This window comes from Mobula hypostoma, chromosome 25, assembly GCF_963921235.1.
Source record: "Mobula hypostoma chromosome 25, sMobHyp1.1, whole genome shotgun sequence".
Taxonomy (NCBI): Eukaryota; Metazoa; Chordata; class Chondrichthyes; order Myliobatiformes; family Myliobatidae; genus Mobula; species Mobula hypostoma.
In genome coordinates this window covers 24,726,663-24,748,971 of record NC_086121.1, presented here as the reverse complement: position 1 = coordinate 24,748,971, position 22,309 = coordinate 24,726,663, and the positions used below count along the sequence as shown (strand labels likewise).

Here is a 22,309-nt window from a genome sequence, read left to right as displayed (position 1 = left end):
GATTGTTACCCTGTTAAAAATCTATTTCAAGAGCAAAGAGAATCTGTTTCAAGCAAGGTTGGAGACATCAGGTGCACGTCAACTCTGACAGAGTTTGTGAGACATTACTTCCTACAAAGCAAAACCTGAAAGCATAAACGGCAGTGATGCTTCACGACCAGATGAGCTCAACGCCTTCCATGCCCACTTTGAAAGGGAGAATATAACTACACCAGGTGACCCTGTGACTTCTGTCTCAGAGGCCGATGTTAGGCTGCTTCTAAGAAGGGTGAACCCTCGCAAGGCAGCAGCTCTGATACATTACCTGGTAAGGCTCTGAAAACTTGTGCCAACCAGCTGGCAGGAGTATTCAAGGACATTTTCAACCTCTCATTGCTACAGTTGGAAGTTTCCACCCATTTCAAAAAGACAACAATTACACCAGTGCCCAAGAAGAGCAGTGTGAGCTGCCTTAATGACCATCGTCCAGTAGCACTCACATCTATGGTGATGAAATGCTTTGAGTGGTTGGTCATGGCCAGAATCAACTCCTGCCTCAGCAAGGACCTGGACCCACTGCAATTTGCCTATCACCACAATAGGTCCATGACAGCCACAATCTCAATGGCTCATCACAAAGCCTTAGATCAGCTGGACAATAAAAGCACCTACGTCAGGATGTTTAATACCATCATTCCCACAGGCCTGATCGGTAAGCTATGGAACACATGCCCTCTGTACTTCTCTGTAATTAGATCCTCGACTTCCAAACTGGAAGGTCACTATCTATGCAGATTGGTAATAATATCTCCTCCTCACTGACGATCAACACTGGCGCACCTCAGAGGTTTGTACTTAGCCCACTGCTCTACTCCCTTTATACCCATGACCGTGTGGCTAGGTATAGCTCAAATACCATCTATAAATTTGATGACACAACCATTGTTGGTAGAATCTCAGATAGAGACAAGATGGCGCACAGGAGTGAGATACAATAGCTAGTCGCAGCAACAACCTTGCACTCAATGTCAGCAAGACCAACAGCTGACTGTGGACTTCAGAAATATGAGGGAACATGAACCAATCCTCAGAGGGATTAGAAGTGGAGAAAGTGAGCAATTTCAAGTTCCTGGGTGTCAAAATCTCTAAGGATCTAACCTGGTCCCAACAAATTGATGCAGCTATAAAGAAGGGAAGACAGCAGCTCTATTTCATTACGGTTGGGAGAGATTTGGTTTATCAACTAAAACACTCAAACATCTATAGATGTACCGTGGAGAGCATTCTGATAGGTTGCATCACTATCTGGTATGCAGGAGGGGGCGACTGCACAGGACCAAAAGAAGCTACAGAAAGTTGTAAAATTAGTCAGCTCCATTTTGGGTACTAGCCTCCGTAGTATTCAAGACATCTTCAAAGAGCCGTAACTCAGAAAGGCGATGTCCATTATTAAGGACTCCCATCTCCCAGGGCATGTCCTCTTCTCACTGTTACTGTCAGGAAGGAGGTACAGAAGCCTGAAGGCACACACTCAGTGATTCAGGAACAGCTCCTTCCCCTCTGCCATCCGATTCCTAAATGGACATTGAACCCATGAACACTATCTCACTTATTAAAAAAATATATATTATTTCTGTTTTTGCACTTTTAAAATCTATTCAATATACATATATATAATTACTGTAATTTATTTTCTTTCTATATTATCACGTATTGCATTGTACTGCTCCTAAGTTACCAAATTTCACGACACGTGCCAGTGATAATAAACCTCATCTGAAATCACATCCTTGTCTACTGACAGCAAACAATTTTCTAGCCCATCAGTACCGACAATGATAAACCAGATTAGAGCAATGTTTAAACACACCATACACAGCTATAGACTGACATCTCAAATCTTTTGTACCACTCTTTCTCCTTCCTCATTTCCTTGAAGAGTTGACAATTTGCAAATTAAAGAATGTTTAATTGTTGAAAGAACAAAAAAATAAGTTCTCTGGTATTTGTCATCAACTGATTGATTTGGTATATTGACTTCTGTTATTGATTATGAACAGTCATTCCTCTCACTTTTACGAGATAGGAAACAACAGGGATCAAATACAACAAAAAAAAAGCCACCTTCTAACTAATGCAACATTAATAACATGGCGTTATCTGAGAGCAGTGAAATCAGCTGCAACACCTGGCAAGTGAGATGGTGACTACTCAGAATTCAGCATTGGTTTCGATGTTCCCTTTACACTTTTGCAGAAGCGTTTCAGTTGCTGTTGCTGCCAGAAGACTGCGTAGGTTGTTACAACAATTGCAGACAGACAGCCAGAAGATGGCTCAACACCACACTTTTGTTGGTGTGTAGTGCCTAATGTTAACCTTCCTTAGATCGACAATTATTCTCACTGCAAGTTGACTACAATCACAGCTTTCTTAATATTCACACGTAGAATGGACATACAGATAAGGCCAGCATTTAATTCCTTTCTCTGAAGCTACTGAGAAGATGTTGGTTAATTGTACCAGTGCTTATGAAGGTACACCTGCAGTGGTAACTAATTTTTTAAACCAGCAACAGTAAATTCCCAAGCCAAGATGACGACCTATTCCTCACTGAAAACTTTTGTTTCAGGTGGAATTACAGGACAAATCAAAAGACAAGGCATACACAGTTAACTGCTGAAAGCATCAGAAACATCAAGGGAATGATCTGCTATCAAAATACTTTTCACTATCCTAACACTTGGCCTTCCTCAAATAATGGTAGGGTTTTATAATTCTGCATTGCCCGTTAAAGTTCTATGCAATGAAATTTCTATAGGTTGCAGTGATGTGCCAAAGTATGCCACGCATGTACGTTTCGGGTTGAGGTAGCTACCTGATTGAAGCTTCGTTGTCATGGCAGTGCTGCACTTACTTTATAGAGGAAAATTTCTTGACACAATGTGATGAATGAATCTTGACTTGAAAAGGTTTTCTAGTTTCAGTGATTTTCATGGCTTGGATTGTACAGAATCCACAAAAGAAAAAGACTTTGCTGCAGCTTAACAGATAGTTATATTCAATCACTGCCAATAACAAATAATGGCAAATGGGCAATCTGACACTCCACCTTTTACACTATTGACTTGGACAACACAGCCCATGTAGACACCTGTATGGTATGCCTGGTTATCATGCACAGCCAGTGCTTAGTTAACTATTCTGTAGAGCGCATAGCAATCACATTAAACAATTCCTAAGACGTACTTGCAAAACTCAGTAACAAAACTCCATCTACCATCAACTCATACGCAAAACAATCATTTTTATTTCAAGCAAACAAACCATAATTCTACCCGTGTTTTCCAAGTGTTTTGAATACGTCATGAAAAACTCATGAATGTTATCAGAACGTGGAGCCAAGTTAATGTTGTAAGCAACTATAACATAATAACCCATGTCTGTGGTGAATTCCTTCCACTTGCCTATATGACCTCCCTGGATTACTAAAGGGTTCTGGTTCTGGGGATTGTTTATAACCTTAAAGGTTAGCAATTCAAAAATGCAGCAGCCTGAGAAGACTTAAGTAAAAACGTAGGCCAACCAAGGGCTAAGTATAGTTAAACTAGGGCTTTTAACTCAACCAATCTGATATTGCTGCAGACCGAGTTCCCACATTGCAGAAGTTCCAGCAGTCACACAGCTAGCATATCTAGGTCACCAATCTCCCAAACACTCATATGTACAGACTGCACACGAGTTGGTGTTTGTACCTTGGGGAGGATTAATATAAAATATTTCAATTGAAAAACCACAACTCTTATGAAAGTGGCACAATGTGTAACCACACAGGTCCCACAGGAAATGCACAAGCTGCTATGTGCTATTTTTCAAATTTATAAAATATCATATATCTGAGAGACTCACATTACTGTACTCACAATATATGAAGAGTGCTGAACAAGACAGTTGAAAGCTTTCATTAAAGTATTGTATATATATATTTTGAATAACTCAGTAATTAGTTTAGCTACTTGTTCAGTTATTTTTGTTGTATGTGTATTTCTCCTAGATCAAGTTGAAAATTAAACCTATGAAAATTAAACCAATGACAGTTTCTTTGAAGGTTTTACTAAGTAACAGGTGGAAAAATACTTCACTTTTTTAATGAAAATGCTCATGTGGAAAAGGATTAGAATCAATAATCTTTCACTTATCTTCACTTCTGAAGCTACTGACTGTCAATGTACTTGCCAGTTTGTTCCACTCAGATGCCTAGACTGCAAGAATCAATCGACTTCTGTCTCAAAAGGCATGACTATTCTCATCATGCATAACATTAATTTTGAAGTACTGGTCAAGTACTTGATGAGTTTGAGTACAGAGAGGAAATTAAGAACCTGGTGGCATGGTGCGAAGACAATAACCTATCCCTCAACATCAGCAAAACGAAGGAATTGGTTGTTGACTTCAGAAGGAGTAGCGGACCGCACGACCTCATTCACATCGGTGGTGTGCAAGTGGAACAGGTCAAAAGCTTTAAGTTCCTCAGGGTCAATATCACAAATGACCTGACTTGGTCCAAACACGCAGAGTCCACTGCCAAGAAGGCCCACCAGCGCCTTTACTTCCTGAGGAAGCTAAAGAAATTTGGCCCGTCCCCTAAAACCCTCACTAATTTTTATAGATGCACCGTAGAAAGCATTCTTCTAGGGTGCATCACAACCTGGTATGGAAGTTGTCCTGTCCAAGACCAGAAGAAGCTGAGGAAGATCGTGAACACAGCCCAGCACATCACACAAACCAATCTTCCGTCCTTGGACTCGCTTTACACCACACGCTGTTGGAGCAATGCTGCCAGGATAATCAAGGACACGACCCACCCAGCCAACACACTTTTCATCCCTCTTCCCTCCGGGAGAAGGCTCAGGAGCTTGAAGACTCGTACGACCAGATTTGGGAACAGCTTCTTTCCAACTGTGACTGCTGAACGGATCCTCACCCTGATCTGGGCCGTACCCTCCAAATATCTGGACCTGCCTCTCAGTTTTTTTGCACTACCTTACTTTCCCTTTTCTATTTATGATTTATAATTTAAATTTTTAATATTTACTATCGATTTGTACTCCAGGGAGCACAAAGAGCAGAATCAAATATCGCTGTGATGATTGTACGCTCTAGTATCAATTGTTGGCGACAATAAAGTATGAAGTATTCCCATTCACTACCCCAGAAGAGAGGCTGGACCTTAGTAGAAATTTACAGTGTACCATTAGTTCAATTTAAAGCCACTTCAAGATTATTGCGATGCTCAAGCATCTAAATGCATACAAGGACAAGGTTTCTGAAATTAGACTTAAATGCTCTATTTGATTATAGCAAAACCCCAATACTTACCCTCACTGGAAGGTGCAATGGCACTATCATCCCATTCTAGATTAGTTGAGGTGACAGAGTTGTACGAATTGAGTGAGAGGCTGTCAGAACCATGCACAGAATTGGGTAAACGCTCCTCAAAGTCTAGCAAGTGATGTGGCTTGTAATACTCAGGCATATATGGTGCCAAGTCAAGGTAGGGAACATCCTAGAATCAGAACAAAAGGAAATCGCATGATGTGTGGATAGTGGCAGTAGGCTAAAAGAAAAACCTTTTGTAAAGATCAAATTCATATACAAACACAATTTTCTTTTTAACAAAACCTACTTTTCAATCCATTGTTTCTCCAGAATAAATAACACAAGGTACTTAACTATATTTGCTAATGTTTCACATTTAAAAATGAGCAGCAATATAGACATTCAGAATATAATGACATGAAATGGAAGGCATTTCAGTTCATTATATCTGGGCTTTCCACATACTCTTCTAAGAGGACCACAACCATGTCGTGGTTTGGAGGCTTGTGTGCCTCAATGATCTGGAGAGCTATGATAGTTGGAGTCTGGGCTTTATGCTTTGGCTCTAGGTAGGGCCACCCATGCCAAACAGGTCAAAGAGTAGAGACCACACTAAGAATGGTCCACTGGTCCTCCGGGTTCAGGGGCTAGCAACCATGAATGGTCAAAAAATTGTTATAGAAACAGTAATGAAGAGTCCTTCTACATTTGAGTGCAAGTGTTCCTGAGTCTCCACCCAGGAATTGCATGACTGGCAGTAGTGAAAACTGAGAGGAAGCTACTGACATGATGAAGGAAGCCCTGAACATTTCCAGAAATGGAGGACCTTCACTGCTGCTCTGAATGCCAGCGGCATAATGGGCAGGTGGGCAATAACCTCCCACATACTGCGCATAATCACTGACATCATGTGAAACAATGAACCCAATTTTTTTTTCACTGTGAACAAATGTCATAATTTCTGTTGGTTATTAATTCCTGCTTCCTAGGCAGCTAAAGTAAAATGACACTTGTAATAAATAACTAAATGTAAAAAGTGAAGCTCAAGCCATATTTAGCTTCTAGGTTGAAAACAGCTCTGTAAAAATCTACCTCAGGAGCCACCTGGAGCAAAGAATGTCTTAGTGCAACCAATAACTAGCAGATCTTTTACAAGTGCATGGATCTATCATATATTTCCAGTCATGACACAGGAGGCCATTCAGCCCAATGTGCTCTGTGCTGGCTTCTTACAATTACCCTCAACTCTCCTGCTGCTTCCTCAGAGTCTAGAAAAATTAAACCAGAAAAAACATGTCCTTAAGAGTCATGATTTAATCTACTTGTTCTCAGCATAAACGTCTAAGTTAATAATTTATATCATTCTTTTCAGTGCTTTAAAGACATTTTTCTTACCAACTCCAATTCAAATCGGATGAATTCCAGACCAGAAACAAGTGTGAGGAAGAGGGTCAGGTGATCATGACTACAGACCAGGGCATTCCTTAGGATTTGGAAGGAATAAAACAAAGATATCAAATCAACACCACCATTAACCTTGACGTACGAAGATTATATACATATTCTTTCAAGTAGAGTGGAGTTTATAAGCAGATTGAAAAAGCTACATTTTGGTCAGTACTCATAATGCTTGATTTGCAAAAAAATAGTTGGGGAGGCATATAGTAATGGCATAGTTTTATGATTGGCACTGGATATTTACAGACTTACTTCAAACTATAATTATGGATTAAGTGTTTGGTAAAGTGAGGAATTGCTAAGATGCTTTATTTTACATAAAGATAACTACGGAGAGCAACCACCATAACTAGGATCACTCAATCAGTATAATTTTGTATTACTATTCAAATTAAAATGCTACAAATCTTACATCAATGGAATATTTGTGATTTTAAGATTATTATTTCTAACAATCCTGTTATTTGTAACTTCATAATCTGAATAAAAGAGCGTTTTAACTTGATCTTTAAAAGTCTGCCTGACTTTGTAGTCTTCACAGGACCTAACAATTGAAACAGGGTGCCTATCAAATGCTCGAGACTCTGCACTGGGGAACATGCTTGTAAAGTCTTCATATTTGGATTTGCAGGCCAATAGTTTTGAGCAGTGATCTTACGGAAGGAAGGAAGAAAGGTATGTACATAAAGGCTATGCAGTGGATTTTGATTAATTGAGCCATCTGTTAATCAGGGCAGCCGCTTATTTGGGACAACTCTTGAAGAACAAAAACCAAATGAGAACATATCCAGGATTCCCTTTGCTTATTTGGGACACTATGCCGCTTAACTGTGACAGGAGATCGCTGTTGAACAGTTTCTAACAAGTGTCAGTCGCATGCACATCATGTGGCCATTAGACAGTACAATGAGCTTAGACTGAACAGTATTTAAATAGTGTCATATGCACGTGCTTGTGTTCAAAAAGTAGTGATTTTTGTCATTGATAGTTGGTGATTAATGAGCAGTCAGACAATTCAGAACTGGTTTGTTCATGCAACACACATCAGAGTTGCTGGTGAACGCAGCAGGCCAGGCAGCATCTCTAGGAAGAGGTACAGTCGACGTTTCAGGCCAAGACCCTTCGTCAGGACTAACTGAAGGAAGAGGTAGTAAGAGATTTGAAAGTGGGAGAGGGAGGGGGAGATCCAAAATGATAGGAGAAGACAGGAGGGGGAGGGATGGAGCCAAGAGCTGGACAAGTGATTGGCAAATATTGGCAAAAGGGATATGAGAGGATCATGGGACAGGAGGCCCAGGGAGAAACAAAGGGGGAGGGGGGAACCCAGAGAATGGGCAAGGGGTATAGTCAGAGGGACAGAGGGAGAAAAAGGACAGAGAAAGAATGTGTGCATATAAATAAATAACGGATGGGGTACGAGGGGGAGGTGGGGCATTAGCGGAAGTTAGAGAGCTCAATGTTCATGCCATCAGGTTGGAGGCTACCCAGACCGTTTCAAGCATTCAGGCTTAATAACTGAAAATGAAAATAAAATGATTTCGCTAATTTAACAAGTTAGAAACTACAAAAAATTTGAAGATATCAACAGTCATCTTGAATGTTACAATGAAAATTTCGAGAATGCAATTGTCAAAATCATTCTTTGAAAGGAGACCATTAGCTGCACTAGGTGTCTGCACAATCAAAAGGAACACAGCAATGTACACTAGATTAATTCCTCCATCAATAACGACAAGAAACTGATACAGTTTTATAGTACTGTAGTAGTTTTGGCAGTGTTCTAATTTGTTATATATTTAAGTTAAATATACAATTTGTTCCTAGTTAAATGATGTTGTATTTTTATACCATTTTAACTATCTCCATAAAATTTCAGCCAATTGTGCCAGCTGCTTAGTTGGGCCAAAATGTACTGGTTCCAATGTGTCCCAGTTAACCACTGCATTATGTTTTAAATCCTATGTATTTGTTTTCATGTTTATAATTAATTAAAATTCAATTGATTTATTTTCAATAATTAATTCCATGGTTTAACGTTTCATATTTTAAAGATTCTTCTGAACACCTGGGTAATTCAGAAACTTCCAATAAAACTTGACTGCTGTTACAATTGGTAAAGTTGGAGCTATAGCTTTGCCATCTTTTGTAGCTTTTCTTACACTTCTGGAGTGCAATGTATTCTGTTTTGCTGAGGTGACAGGATAGTGATATACCAGATCTTGCCACCACTGAGCCCTTGCCAAATATGCCTTGGAAGCTTTTATCTAGCAGATTCAGTCTGAAGTTTGAAAATATGCTAAGTGCTGATTACAGCTCTGAGCACAATGAGTTTTTTGCATGTTTTTGACCTTAATATTCCACAAGGTAAAAATCACAGAAACAAAATATATGCAGTTAACAGGGCAACTCTAATTTCAAATCTTTGATATCACTGCCCAGGCAACTAACCTACAGTAGAACAATGTGCACCATCACACATTCTCATCAGAATAGTCCTGGCACCGCTCTACGAAAGCTGTCAAACTGTATGTACTTAAAAGTTCTCATCTAACCAAATCTTTCAAACACTAAGGCATAAGAGACAATACTGATGAGCCCATCTTCACACATACTTATCTCCAACCTTGTGGCATAATTTGATGAGCCCCAATGATGTATAAATTTCAGACAAGTAACAATAGTTTGACTTTCCCCTCTTGCAGTGATGCTGTCCTTCTGTTAATTCCCTAAGCACCATGTCCCTGTAATTCTGGACTCTCCTCAATGAGGAGAGATTTTCATTACTTTTCACAGCAAGCCTGATATGCAAAGTGGCCTACCCTTCCTCTGAATTGTTATCTTGCATTCTCTACTGAGTTTTTAGATCTGTACATTTATAATCTGATGGACCGGCAATAATCCATTCCAGAGTCACTTGCTATAGGTTTTAAAAATTACAATTGTTCATACTGAGATGGACTTACTTGAAGTAATACTTATGAAGCAGGGTCTGATTTTCCCAGAATAACCTTAAGTAGCTCTCTAATGAATTCTCATTTAGTGCGAGATACAGCCAGGCCCGACCTGAGGGGGAAAAATAAGGATGTGAAAAATACCAAAATGGACTAGCTGGGTCTGCATAGGATTACTGCACCGAGGGGTGTTTAAAACAAAAAAAGGGACAGTTTCACTTTCTAATCTGCTATAAAGATGCACATCTTTAAACACGGTATCTTTTAACAACAGCACCATACATGACTGTGATAGCTCCATAATAGTCACAGATGAGACAGAAAGAGGATGAAAAATGTCTGGAAAAACTATAATCAAGGAAACAAATGTTTAATTTTAAAATTAATGCTATTAACTCAAATTTATTATGTATGTTCTATAGTTAGAACATAATACTCACTACGACCAAGATTTGTGGCAACGTGTTGCAACACTTCAATCTGCTTCACTGCTTCGCTGCGTGTAAAGTGCACAACCAATACCCAATATCCAGAGGAAATATCCTGCAAACTGAATGGGATAAAATAAGGTAATAACCAGTATCATCACACAACATCCTAAAGTGTTTTCATCTATTTGGAATGCCTGAATAACTATATCACCACATGGAATGAAAGCAGACTGCTGCTGAATAAATTGTGCATTGTTCAAATCGTAAAAGTTTATATAAAATGTACACTGAGAGCAGACTGGATTTGCATTTTTAGACATTGTTTAAATTGTAGAGGTTATCAGCTGGAATATTCAACTGTTAGAGCTCAGCCCCAAGTGCAAACAATAGGCAGTACTGGCTGGAAATAATCGATCTTTCATTATTGATCGGTGAATTAATGCATCAACAATAACTTAAGGGAAATTTAGCTGAAAGCAGGAATTGTCATTGGGGAAAACAATGAACCCAATTGAAAAGCGCACTAGATACGCAGGTCTCGTTTTCTCTCATTGTGTGCGTTGAGTATTTTGGAGTTAGGTTACAGAAAACAGACATAGAAAACCTACAGCACAATACAGGCCTTTCAGCCCACAATGCTGTGCCAAACATGTACTTACTTTAGAAATTACCTAGGGTTACCCATAGCCCTCTATTTTCTAATATATAGGAAAATATTAACTGACCTGAACATGGACTGTAGATTAGGTTCCTGGAGCTGAGCTGTGAACTATAGTTAATTGAAAAATCAGATAATGTTGATTAACACTTACCTTGGGTGTCTGGAGTGTAGGTGTGAAGGAGGTGGAGTGAAAGTTGTATGTAATTCGAAGGGAGCATTGTAAATATAGAACTGCCTTTTGATCTTTAGCATATAAAATGTCATGTAATATTGGGTCGAACAGGCCCCTTCCACTGAAACAGTCTTAACACAATGCCTGCAGTGTCTTTGTTGAATTAAAAAACTATTTCATGTCTACCAACAGCATCTCTCTGATGACTTTGTCCAAACAGTGTGTTGACATATACCTGGCAATTATTTTTCATGTAGTTATACAATAAATCAGGGACACTAACCTACAAGAACATTCATTGCCAATATGCTTTAATCAGGTATATTGCTAGTGAAAATTTAGTTTGCAGTTATGGCAGTGCAGAATTATGCATTCCTGCAAAATTGTGTTATTTAGTGCAAAGTTTTTCTGAAGATTACAAGTCATTCCATTTTGATGTCCACTAAATAATAATCAAAGGTCAACTGGGGTTAGACTTTTATAGGATACCCACTAGTATTTTAGGGCAAGCTTCACTCTAGCAAATATCCACTGGAAAATTGAATGAAAATTTGTCCTATTAGAGGAGGAAATAATGTGACTCGTTCAGCGATTCAATATGTGTGGGACAGGGAGAGTCCACATATCAATATTAAATTTTCTTTGGCCCAGTGAGAAATAAAAGTTGAAGGTTGCAACTTCCACTGAAAGATTGTAAAATTTCAAATGAAGAATGAGGAGAGGGAGAGGCAAAACCCAGTGGCAGAAATAACAAAGGCATAGCTTTGATAGATGTTTAAATGACATTAACATGCAGCAAATTAAGTGGTTAGGCCACCACAAATGTTTTTAACCACTTCTCATATTTTGCAACATTTATGGGAAGGATTTTTTTTTAAAGATAATGCACAGCTGGAGCCAAGGTGCAAGGGAAATAAGAGTAAGCCAATGATTTCAGCTATATTTACCTCCTTGTTTTGTTCTGTAAAGCTATTTATAGATAAAAACCTAATCTGCTTAAATGATCAATTTCTGACCGAATTTCAAATGGAAAAGGAACTAAATCTTACTGTAGTTCAATTCTTTTAGTGGCATTATTTTGAAGCTTATATGAAAACAATATTGAAACTTCATTCAAAACTTCACACATTTTATATTATGGTTATGAATACTGGCTCCAGATTTAAAAAAAAACATGTCCATGACACTAAATATGTTAGCATGACAGCAGATATCACACATATAGATGGAATATATTACAACTGGAATATGAAGGCATATTCCAGTTTCTAGAAAGCAGGAACCTGCTCATATATGAACGGTCTTAGATAGTACAGAAGAAATATCAGAATAAAGCTAAACTCAAATGTAACCTTTTCCAATGATTACACACAAAAAAATGATCAACTATTTTGGTATCTACTGAGCACCATATTAAAATCCTTCTCAGCTTTACTAAGTTCTCCCTTACCCATAGAGTAGGGCATGGTCCAGGTGTTCACACAACCTTTGTAGAACCTTGTCATGGTTCCTAATTGCTGGAGTTTCATCTTCACAGGCAGCAAAGTAACCCTGGAGCTGGAAATGGAGTTAAGAACAATGAGGAAACAAAATTATTCCACATCACTATAAACACTGAGAACTTTTATAACTTTAAAACTGACTGGTAATGGGAACATTTGCAAAAAGTGTTAAATTTGAAGCCTCTGTAATTTAGTTTACTTTAATTATTTCTATTCCAAAAGGACTCAATAAATGTACAACAGGCAACTATTTCACTTCATTCAAAGCACCAGAACAACGAGAATACAACCTCTGAAAATACAGACTAATCTTTGAAAACATTATTACAGAGAGTGAGTGGTGTGAAGATGCAACTCCAAGTTCAAGTTTATTGTCATTTCAATTGTATATACATTTACTGCCAAACGAAACAATGTTCCTCTGGACCAAGATGCACACAGTTTGTGTAACCCACAATTTGCACAACAGTTTGTGTAACCCACAGATAAATTAACAAATAATGTGAATTTACATTACAAGTTTAAAAAGTAACAGCACAACACTACCGGTGTTTCATCCATGGTGAGATGTGGGTGGCAGCAGGGAGTTCAGCAGTCTTACAGCCTGGGGTAAGAAGTCGTTTCCCATCCTAACAGTCTTTGTCCTAATGCTACATTACCCCCTACCTGTTGGTGGTGGGGGATGGAAATCAAAAAGACTGTTGGATAGATGGGAAGTACCAATGACAACATTAAGGACCCTGCGTACGCAGCACTCCTGGTAAGTATCTCAGATGAGTGAAGGAGAGATCCCGATGATGCTCAGCAGTCCTCACAGTTCTTTGTAGGGTCTTGGAGTCAGATGCCTTGCAATTCCCGTACCAGATGATATTACAGGTTTATAATGATGATAGAAGCAGAATATAAAGCATGCAAATGATTCAATTTAGAAAATTTTAAAATATGTTATACATAAATAATTTGAATAGGACATGTGGTAAATGCGGATAAGCATGCCATTCTTGGAGGGAGAAGTGGTACATTTCACCACCAAGTTTTCTTTCATGTCTCATTCTACTGTAGATAAATAGAAATTAAAAGTAATGAGTATTTCACAAGTCTGTCTTCATTTAGCTACAGATCAAATATACATTGATTTCTTTAATCTAGAAGCTTCTGTCGAACTCAGAAGAACACCTTTAGATTCAGATTTATTACCAAGTAAACTACCGTTTCTAGTTAAGCATATATACTATATTCCCAAGATGCAGTAGTGAATAGTGCAAAATTCTGCAAAAATTTAGACAACTAGTAGTGACTCACTGTCTCGTCCAAAATGATGACAATCATGTGACATCTACAATAATGAGAAATCCCCAATCAATAATTCAATGGCACCCTTCCTGATCAACACACGGGTCTTCCCATCAATTTTATAACACAGGTAAATCAAAAATTAATAAAGTAGAACTTTGCATGGTTCACTTTTCTACAAATCCCCATTTGAAACTGCAATGAATTAGGAAGTATCAAAGGCTGGAGCAGTGACGATCAGAATGCATGACTCAGCCAAGGAATTGCAGATACCTCTTCCAGAGAATTCCAGACGAAGACTGAATGTCATGTGCACTGTTTCACTGACTAAACATCATGCAGCGACAAGCTTGACTTACCACATATTTAATTGCAAAATTGAGTTTAATTTATTAGAGCAATTGTTCGAAGGGGCAGTTTTACCCTTGAGTAGATACTGAGGTTTTAAATACTATTGGATGTTTCAAGCCTATAGAGGTTATATCAGAGCTGAAGATAATTACTAACCAGTGAGGACGATTTCACAGAAGAGTTCTCAGCACAATACCGCAAGGGTCCTCCATGTTTTCAAGGAGCAAAACAATGCAGTAAATCAACATGATATGTCATGTTCAGACAGTTGAGACTTGCCCAAGAACCCTCAATGGTGAAAGTGCAGTTTCAATGAGAGGTGGAATCGGATTTTGGTTGTCAACTCTATACAGAGCTTACACTGCAACTCTGAGCCTGGTGCTTTTGGTACATCTGTAAGTTTTAACCTTACATCCAACAAACCAATTAGTCAGGTTGTTGAAGTCTTAAATGAATAAGAATCATCCTAAAAACTTTTACAATGCTTCATGGTTTAGGGTATAATGACTGCATCAATAGAGGCCATGCAATACTGCTCTTAGATATAAATTAGCTCTATGGAAATACAGCATGTTACAATATCAAAAACGATCAATTACAATTACGCGCAAACATCAATGACAAAGTGATAACAGAATGGGAGCTCCGGGACTCAGTGATCATGCATATCTGCCCAAAGGGCTTGGGAAGGGGCAATTCTTTAATAATTGCAATGTACAGTATATTCAGATGTTACTCTCACACTCTGGTCAGGCAGGAAGTTCCAGGGTTTTGATCCAGCAACAGAATCAAAATCAGGTTTTTCATCACCACTGTATGTTGTTATGTGGAAGCAATACAAGACGTAAAAACAACATCAACTTACAATAAAAATAAATAACAGTGCAACAGAGGAAGAGCACGGTGGTGCTCACAGACTGTTCAGAAATCTGATGGCATTGGGGAAGAAGCTGTCCCTAAAATGTTGTGTGTGGGGCTTCTGTATCTCCTCTCTGATGGTAGTAATGAGCAGAGGGCATGTCCTGGGTGGTGAGGATCCTTAATGAAGGATGCTGCTTTTGAGGCACTGCCTTTTGAAGTTGTTCTTGATGGTGGGAGAATTTTTGACTATAATGGAACTGGTCGCATTTACAATCTCTGCAGACTCTTTTAATCTTGTACACTGGAGCCTCTCATAGCAGGTGCCGATGGGACTAGTCAGAATGCTCTCCATTATACATAGGTGGAAATTTGCTAGCATGGTGACAAACAAAACCTCCTCAAACTCCAAATGAAGTACAGCTACTGCCGTGCCTTCTTCATGAATACATCAATGTGTTGGGCTAGAATAGAGCCTCTATGATGTTGATAACCAGGAATTTAAAATTGCTCACTTTTTCCACTGCTGACCCCTCCTGTATGTTCTCCCTACTTCCCCTTCCTGAAGTAGAGGAATCGAAGTCAAGATTGTGTGCGCCATTGGAGACAGTGGTTTTCTGCGTGCATTTGCTGTCCAGGTCCTTCTAGGAACCAGAACCATTGACTCTTCCAGGTGTTGCAGCAGCTTTGGTATGTACTTTACAGATGGAATGCATCACAACCGTGGGGCATGTCTGTGGTAGAAGGAAGGAAATTCTCAGGTAAGGAGGGGTAGGGAAGAAAGGGATGTCAGGGTGTTCAGTGCACCAATCATGACAGCCATTCTGTCCTGGGTCACGTCAAGCTTCTAGAATGTTATTTTAGAAAATCAAATGGTCAGTATTCAAACACAGTCCTGACCTGTGCCTTATTGAAATCACGTGGTGAATTACTTGTGGCAAAATATCCAGTCTCTAACATGTTCACATAGACACAGCAATTAGATTGCACAATCATACAATTTCTGGCCAACAGTAATTCCTGAGACGCTAATCACGGGGGAATTCAACAATGGCATCGCCAAAAGGGTGCTCCTGCAAGGTATTCATGTAGAACAAGCATTACCCATGTCTAAATGTTTATCAGATTCCGGTATTTCGTAAACACTTAACACAGTCTTCTCATTTGCTGGCAGCACAAAACAACAGGTCTCTCATGAATTCCAAGGCCAGAAATATCTGTCATTTGCAGATTGCACAGGGTAAAGCAAACCACCAAGAATTAGGGGCTAATGCCTGGAGTGCAGTTCCAAAGCAGTTCAGCAGTTGAAATTATATTAAGTAAAAACATCTCCAACTCAAACAGTCACTAAATTTGCAGGTAATTGAAGCTTTAAATAATAGGGTGTGAGAGTACTTTCTGCTGTTAATTGCCAAATTTTCAGTGATTCATTCTACATGAATAATTATGGCAGGAAAGCAGCATCCATCAGAAGGGACCCATCCCACCCAGGTGATGCTCTCTTCTCACTGCTGCCATTGGGAAAAAGGTACAGGAGCCTCAGGGCTGGCACTACCAGGTTCAGGAACAGTTACCACCCCTCAACCATCAGAGTCTTGAACTAAAGGGGATAACTTCACTCACATCATTGAAATGTTCTCACCATCTATGGACTCACTTTCAAGGACTCTTCATCTCACGTTCTTGATACTTATTGCTTATTTATTGCTATTATTATTTCTTTCTTTGTGTATTTGCAGAGTTTGTTGTCTTTAGTTGAACGGCCAAGTTGGTGAAGTCTTTCTGATTCTATTATGGTTATTATAATATTGTGGATTTATTGATTTGCTCACAAGAAAATGAATCTCAGGTGCTGCAGGAGCTTTGGTATGTACTTTATGGATGAAATATATTTCAACCATAGTGCATGTCTGTGGTAGGAGGAAGAAAATTCTCAGGTAAGGAGGGGTAGGAAGAAAGGCATGTCAGGGCGTCAAGATAAATACATGGTGGCACGTATATACTTCGGTAATAAATTTACTTTAAACTGCCAGTCAGATTAGCACCATGTGAAGTTCCATGGGATCAACTGTCTACACTGCATACTTTAAACATGCACTAATTTGCCACGATGCCGGAATGCATTAAAATGGCGTACTAGCAATACGCAAGTTGAATTGAAAGCAAAACCACAACCTTAATCAAAAAAACCCAATGTTTTGCATGCCTGATACCTTCCTTATCCTACACAAAGCAGATGAGAATGTAGATTTAGAGCAACTAGTTGTAAAAACATAACTTCTTGTGTGAAATAAGACAAGAGATTCTGCAGATGCTGGAAATCCATAGCAACACACAATATGCTGGAGGAACTCAGAAGGTCAGGCAGCATCTATGGAAATGAATAAACAGTTGATGCTTTGGGTCGAGATACTTCTTCAGGACTGAGAAGAAAGGGAAAGGTGCCAGAATAAAAAAGGTGGGGGAGGGGAAGGAGGATTTGCTAGAAGATGATAGGTGAGTGGGAAAGGTAAAGGGCTGGAGAAGTACATAAAAAGTACATAATTAATGACTCCACATTACCAAGAATGGAATTCCTCCATGCAGAAAAGATACCATTTGTTAAATTGAGGTTAAGAAAAAAATTACTGCATTGTTTGTCTATCAAGATAGTGTGGAATAGGCCCTTTGAGTTGTGCTGCCCAGCAACCCCTTGATTTATTCCGAGCCTAATCACAGGACAATTCACAGAGACTAATTAGTCTACTAAGACAGACTGTGTTCCAGATTCTCTGCTCCATCTACATTTGACACAGCAGGGTCTGAACAGTCCAACAACTTGTCCAATTGAGGTACTAGCTGATTGCGCATTTGCTCAAGAGCTGTTCTCCATTGTTATTATTGGAAATAAAAGTCAACTGAGCATCAAAACGTGGACCATGCTAAGTACCAACAAGCTTACTTAGTACTTTGTAGACTGCATTGTGAGTAAAGTTTCATTTGCATTCTCTTACTAAGTAACAAACCTAGAACCCTATTAGCTTCGGAAGATCAGAACTCAAATGATAAGTACCCCTTGGTAAAGGCTGCAGCCTGCACAACAATGTTGTTTTGATTTAGATTACAGATCAAATATAAAATCACTGGAAATGGGTGTTGTGGACCTTAAGGGCATCTTTCATTTTTAGACAAGATCCAGGGTCATTCTTTGTGACAGCTGATATTTTTACAGTTTTCCATTCTGAATGGCAGTCTTGGATATCAATTGCATTCAAATGATAACCAATGATACTTTCTCTCAAAAAAGTTAAATGCAAGCATTTTAATTAGAAAAGTGGTCAGACATAACAGTAATACAAAGTTCACTGCATGTAAACTAAGAATTTTTGACATCAGTGGTCATTAATCTCCGGGACTCAGTCAAATCCATATGTGCAATACTTATCTAGAGAGCTTGGCATGACAAAGTCCAGGTCTTTTACCTTGCATTTAACCTTGCAATAACCCATTTGGGAGTATTGTAGGTGACAATGTAAATAGAGCTTTAATTTCAATATAGACTTTGGATTCCAGCGAACAATGCACAGGATCTTTACTTTCCATCAAACCTGTAACGTCCTTAACTGTGCTTGAAACTCTAATAATATTTCCTAAATAGAAAGTCTTCATTCTCCAGTATTAAGAGTCACAAACCATTACACAAAAATGTACCTTAAGATAACTGTGATTGAAAAGCACTCCTTGTTCTCGCGCTCTTAGCTTTCATTTCAAAGATGATAAAGAGCTCCACAAGCAGTTCAGAATGGTTTAAAAATAATCCTTACAGCTTTTTAACACAATATGGCCACAATAAAGTAGAACTATAAAGCAGCACCAATGAGTGGTACTCTAGTAGTTTGTGCTAATTCATGCTAAAACATTTTGGTTGCATAATAGTGAAACAATATTGTTAAAGTTGTTCATATTTAAACAGTATTGTTTGAAGTCTACATGTCTGTATAAGTGAATAGTATTGTTCAATTTCTAAACAAGATGAAACTCATGCTACAGGTAATTTCTGACCATAGAAGCTAATAGCATAACACTGACAGACCACATTAAATATACTGACTAAACAGACGAGCAGTGCCAACAACAGGAATTCTGCAGATGCTGGAAATTCAAGCAACACACATAAAAGTTGCTGGTGAACGCAGCAGGCCAGGCAGCATCTCTAGGAAGAGGTGCAGTCGACGTTTCAGGCCGAGACCCTTTGTCAGGATACGTCCTGACGAAGGGTCTCGGCCTGAAACGTCGACTGCACCTCTTCCTAGAGACAAGCAGTGCCTTTCTATTTGGAATAACATATAATCATATAGGCTAGTACAAAATATCTTTATGTATTGTGACATGAAAATTCCAGTGGCAATGCCATCCATCACCAGGCCATCTTTTCCTTCCCTCTCCTTTCAGCATACCAGAGGGACCGTTCTCTCATCAACACCGATTTACTCTTCCATCTCCACCAACAGCTACTCCCCGTATGGCATCTTCTCCAGCAGTCATACAAGGTGCTACACCAGCTACAAGGTCCAATAATCCAAACACACCTTTCAAGCAGAACTGCAATCTATTTGTACCTCATTCAGCATCTGATTTACGATATGGTCTGCTCTACCTACACTGGGAAATCCAGTGTAGAACAGATGAACATTTTCATGTCATCTCCGCTCATTTTGCAAGCGTGACTCTGTACTGACAGTTGTCTATTCTCTATCCTACTCCAACTCGCCTTTCATTTACTACGTTGATCTGACAACTTGAGGAATCTTCCAAAACTCAGCCCTAAGTATCAGCCATTTGAGTCTTGCGATCACATTTCCACCAGTTTTTGTCTGCACTCGTTTCCAGTTGAATTTATATCCTTTTCCTGCATCTCCTCCATTCATCAGCCTCTTTTGGCCAGACCCACAATCACTCACGTTCTTCAATCACACCCCTCCTTCCTTAGGAGTTTGCGGAGATTGGGTATGGCATCTAAAACTCTGACAAACTTCTACAGATGTGTAGTTGAAAGCATATTGACCGGTTGCATCACAGCCTGGTATGGAATCATCGATGTCCTCAAACAGAAAATCCTACAAAAATTGAGCAACCATTGAGCACATCTATATAAAAAGCTGTCATAGGAAAGGAGCATCCATCATTAGGGACCCCCCACCACCCAGGACATGCTCCTTCTCGCTGCTGCCATCAGGGAGAAGGTGCAAGAGCTTCAGGAGTTGCACCACCAAGTTCAGGAACAGTTGTTACCCCTCAACCATCAGGGTCATGAACAGGGGGAGGGATAACTTCACTTACCCCATCTTTGAAATGCTCCCACACCCAATGGATTCACTTTCAAGGGGTACTTCATCTCATGATCTCAACATTATTACTACTTCTCCTTTTTGTATTTGCACTGTTGTCTTCTGCCCTCTGGTTGAACACTGTAGTAGGGTAGACTTTCATTGATTCTGTTATAGTTATTATTCCATAGATTTGTTAAATATGCCCACTAGAAAACGAATCTCACTGTTGTATATGGTGACGTACCTTTACTCTGGTAATAAATTTACTTTGAATTTTCATTCAATTCTTCCTAATCTACACTGAAGTCACTCACTCCACCACTCTTTCATCCCTGAGTTTTCTCTTTAAGTTGTCTAATTTGCAATGCAAGTAAGCCTCAGAAAACCTGTTCACCAGTTAACAACATCTGGCCGTCCTAATCTTGGTCTCACTGCCCTTTCCCACTTTCATCCCATTCCCCTCGACTCTCTTAATTTCTGCTTTCAATATCTCTGGGGCAGAGAATGGCAAAGTTCACGGGGCTCCGAGAGAAGGAATTCCTCCAAATGAAATTAGTTACCTATTATTGTGAAACTATGGGCTCAAGATTTAGGGAACTATCCTCTCCACACCCATGTCACTTTACTGAAAATAATTATTGTTTCTCTCGCCTCAGATGCCGACTGTCTTGCTGAATATATCCAGTATGTCTTTTTTTAAATTTTGGAGCTATCTAACTTCTTGTCTAATTTAGGAGGACTATCTACTTAAAAAATTTTCCGGCGTTTAAGGGAGAAAATTCTAACAATTGCTGAACATTTCCCAGTCAGAAAAGATAGCATTTTAAAATGAACAGCTGGTGTAATTCAACTGTTTAAAAACAAAGGAAGACCATTCAGTCCATCACCACCAATGACAGATTTTTCCCAGTTATTATTCTATGGGGAAATGACTAAGACCTTGGAACCTGATGGAAAAACAAAGGACCCCTCCCTAGTGAAGATTAATGTCGACTCCTACCGGGCCCTGAACTTTGCACAACTCCCTGCCAGGCAGTGGGAGCTCGGCCTTGCTAACGGACTGGGCACCGCCGCACTCTCTGCGGGCTAGCTCACCCGGCTTGACTGCCAAAGATCCCGCCCTGGCCCCTCACCTGCTTCACCGACAGCGAAATGTTCTCCAGGATCCGGTCCTTCACTTTCAGGGTCTCCATCCTCGAGGCCGACGCATCCTCGCCGTCGCGGACGAGGTCCAAGCGCTCCCGTCGCCCCGCCGTCTCCCACCTTCGCTATCACCGGCGCCTCACACTCTCCCGCAGGACAACACCGCCCACCCACAGGAAGTGACGCCCCCAAAGACCGACCGAAAACACTGACAGTCACCCCCTACAAGGATCACATGGGCGGGGAAGACTTGTTTCGTCATCTCCGTGCGACTGCCAACGACCTCACCGGGCGGGGCGTATTCTGCCATTCATTGATTTCATTGCCCGTAGTTCTGCATTAGCGGGAATTGTAGTGCATTCAAACCGGTGACAGTAATCCATTGATGAGCGCCTCGTTTAGTTTTACGAACACCAGATGGTGCAATTGAGCTGTCCAAAAATTCACATTAAAGTAACGAAATTCACCGAATCAACAATTGCTGGTTTTACGGAGATAGAACAAGCTGGAGAAAAGCATTCACACCCTTATGAATGGGCCGAATGGCTTCCGCACCGCGTGAGGCTCCTGGTTACTAGGCCTGCGGCTCCTCGGTGCATTTGCAAATGTCAGTAGGATATTGATTGACCCATGACAAATACTCCAGACAAGATCAATTTTAAATGCCAATCGAACAGGATTCCTGCAGAATTCGGGTAATTCAGCTGTGTTAATGTTGAACTCCCATACCTAACCCTGTGGCCAAATGTGTCAGGTAGCAAAACGGACCCTCAAATATCAACGCAATGAGAACACAAAATTACAGAAACACATACAGTACCAAGT

At 39.7% G+C, this 22,309-nt stretch overlaps 1 protein-coding gene across 2 annotated transcripts in view; it reads right to left on the bottom strand.

The window, feature by feature from the left end:
* The window catches only part of plekhm2 (pleckstrin homology domain containing, family M (with RUN domain) member 2), a 52,158-nt gene extending 30,508 nt beyond the window's left edge, over positions 1 to 21,650 (bottom strand). For both annotated transcript variants that reach the window (XM_063033402.1, XM_063033403.1), the window contains exons 1-6: positions 21,475 to 21,650; positions 12,479 to 12,585; positions 10,205 to 10,314; positions 9,777 to 9,876; positions 6,751 to 6,838; positions 5,356 to 5,542 (exon numbers count right to left, since the gene is read on the bottom strand). In XM_063033402.1, coding sequence (XP_062889472.1) covers positions 5,356 to 5,542; positions 6,751 to 6,838; positions 9,777 to 9,876; positions 10,205 to 10,314; positions 12,479 to 12,585; positions 21,475 to 21,534 — 652 coding nt within the window. In that variant the 5' untranslated portion in view covers positions 21,535 to 21,650. The remainder of the gene's footprint in view (positions 1 to 5,355; positions 5,543 to 6,750; positions 6,839 to 9,776; positions 9,877 to 10,204; positions 10,315 to 12,478; positions 12,586 to 21,474) is intronic.
* Between the last annotated feature and the right edge of the window lie 659 nt (positions 21,651 to 22,309).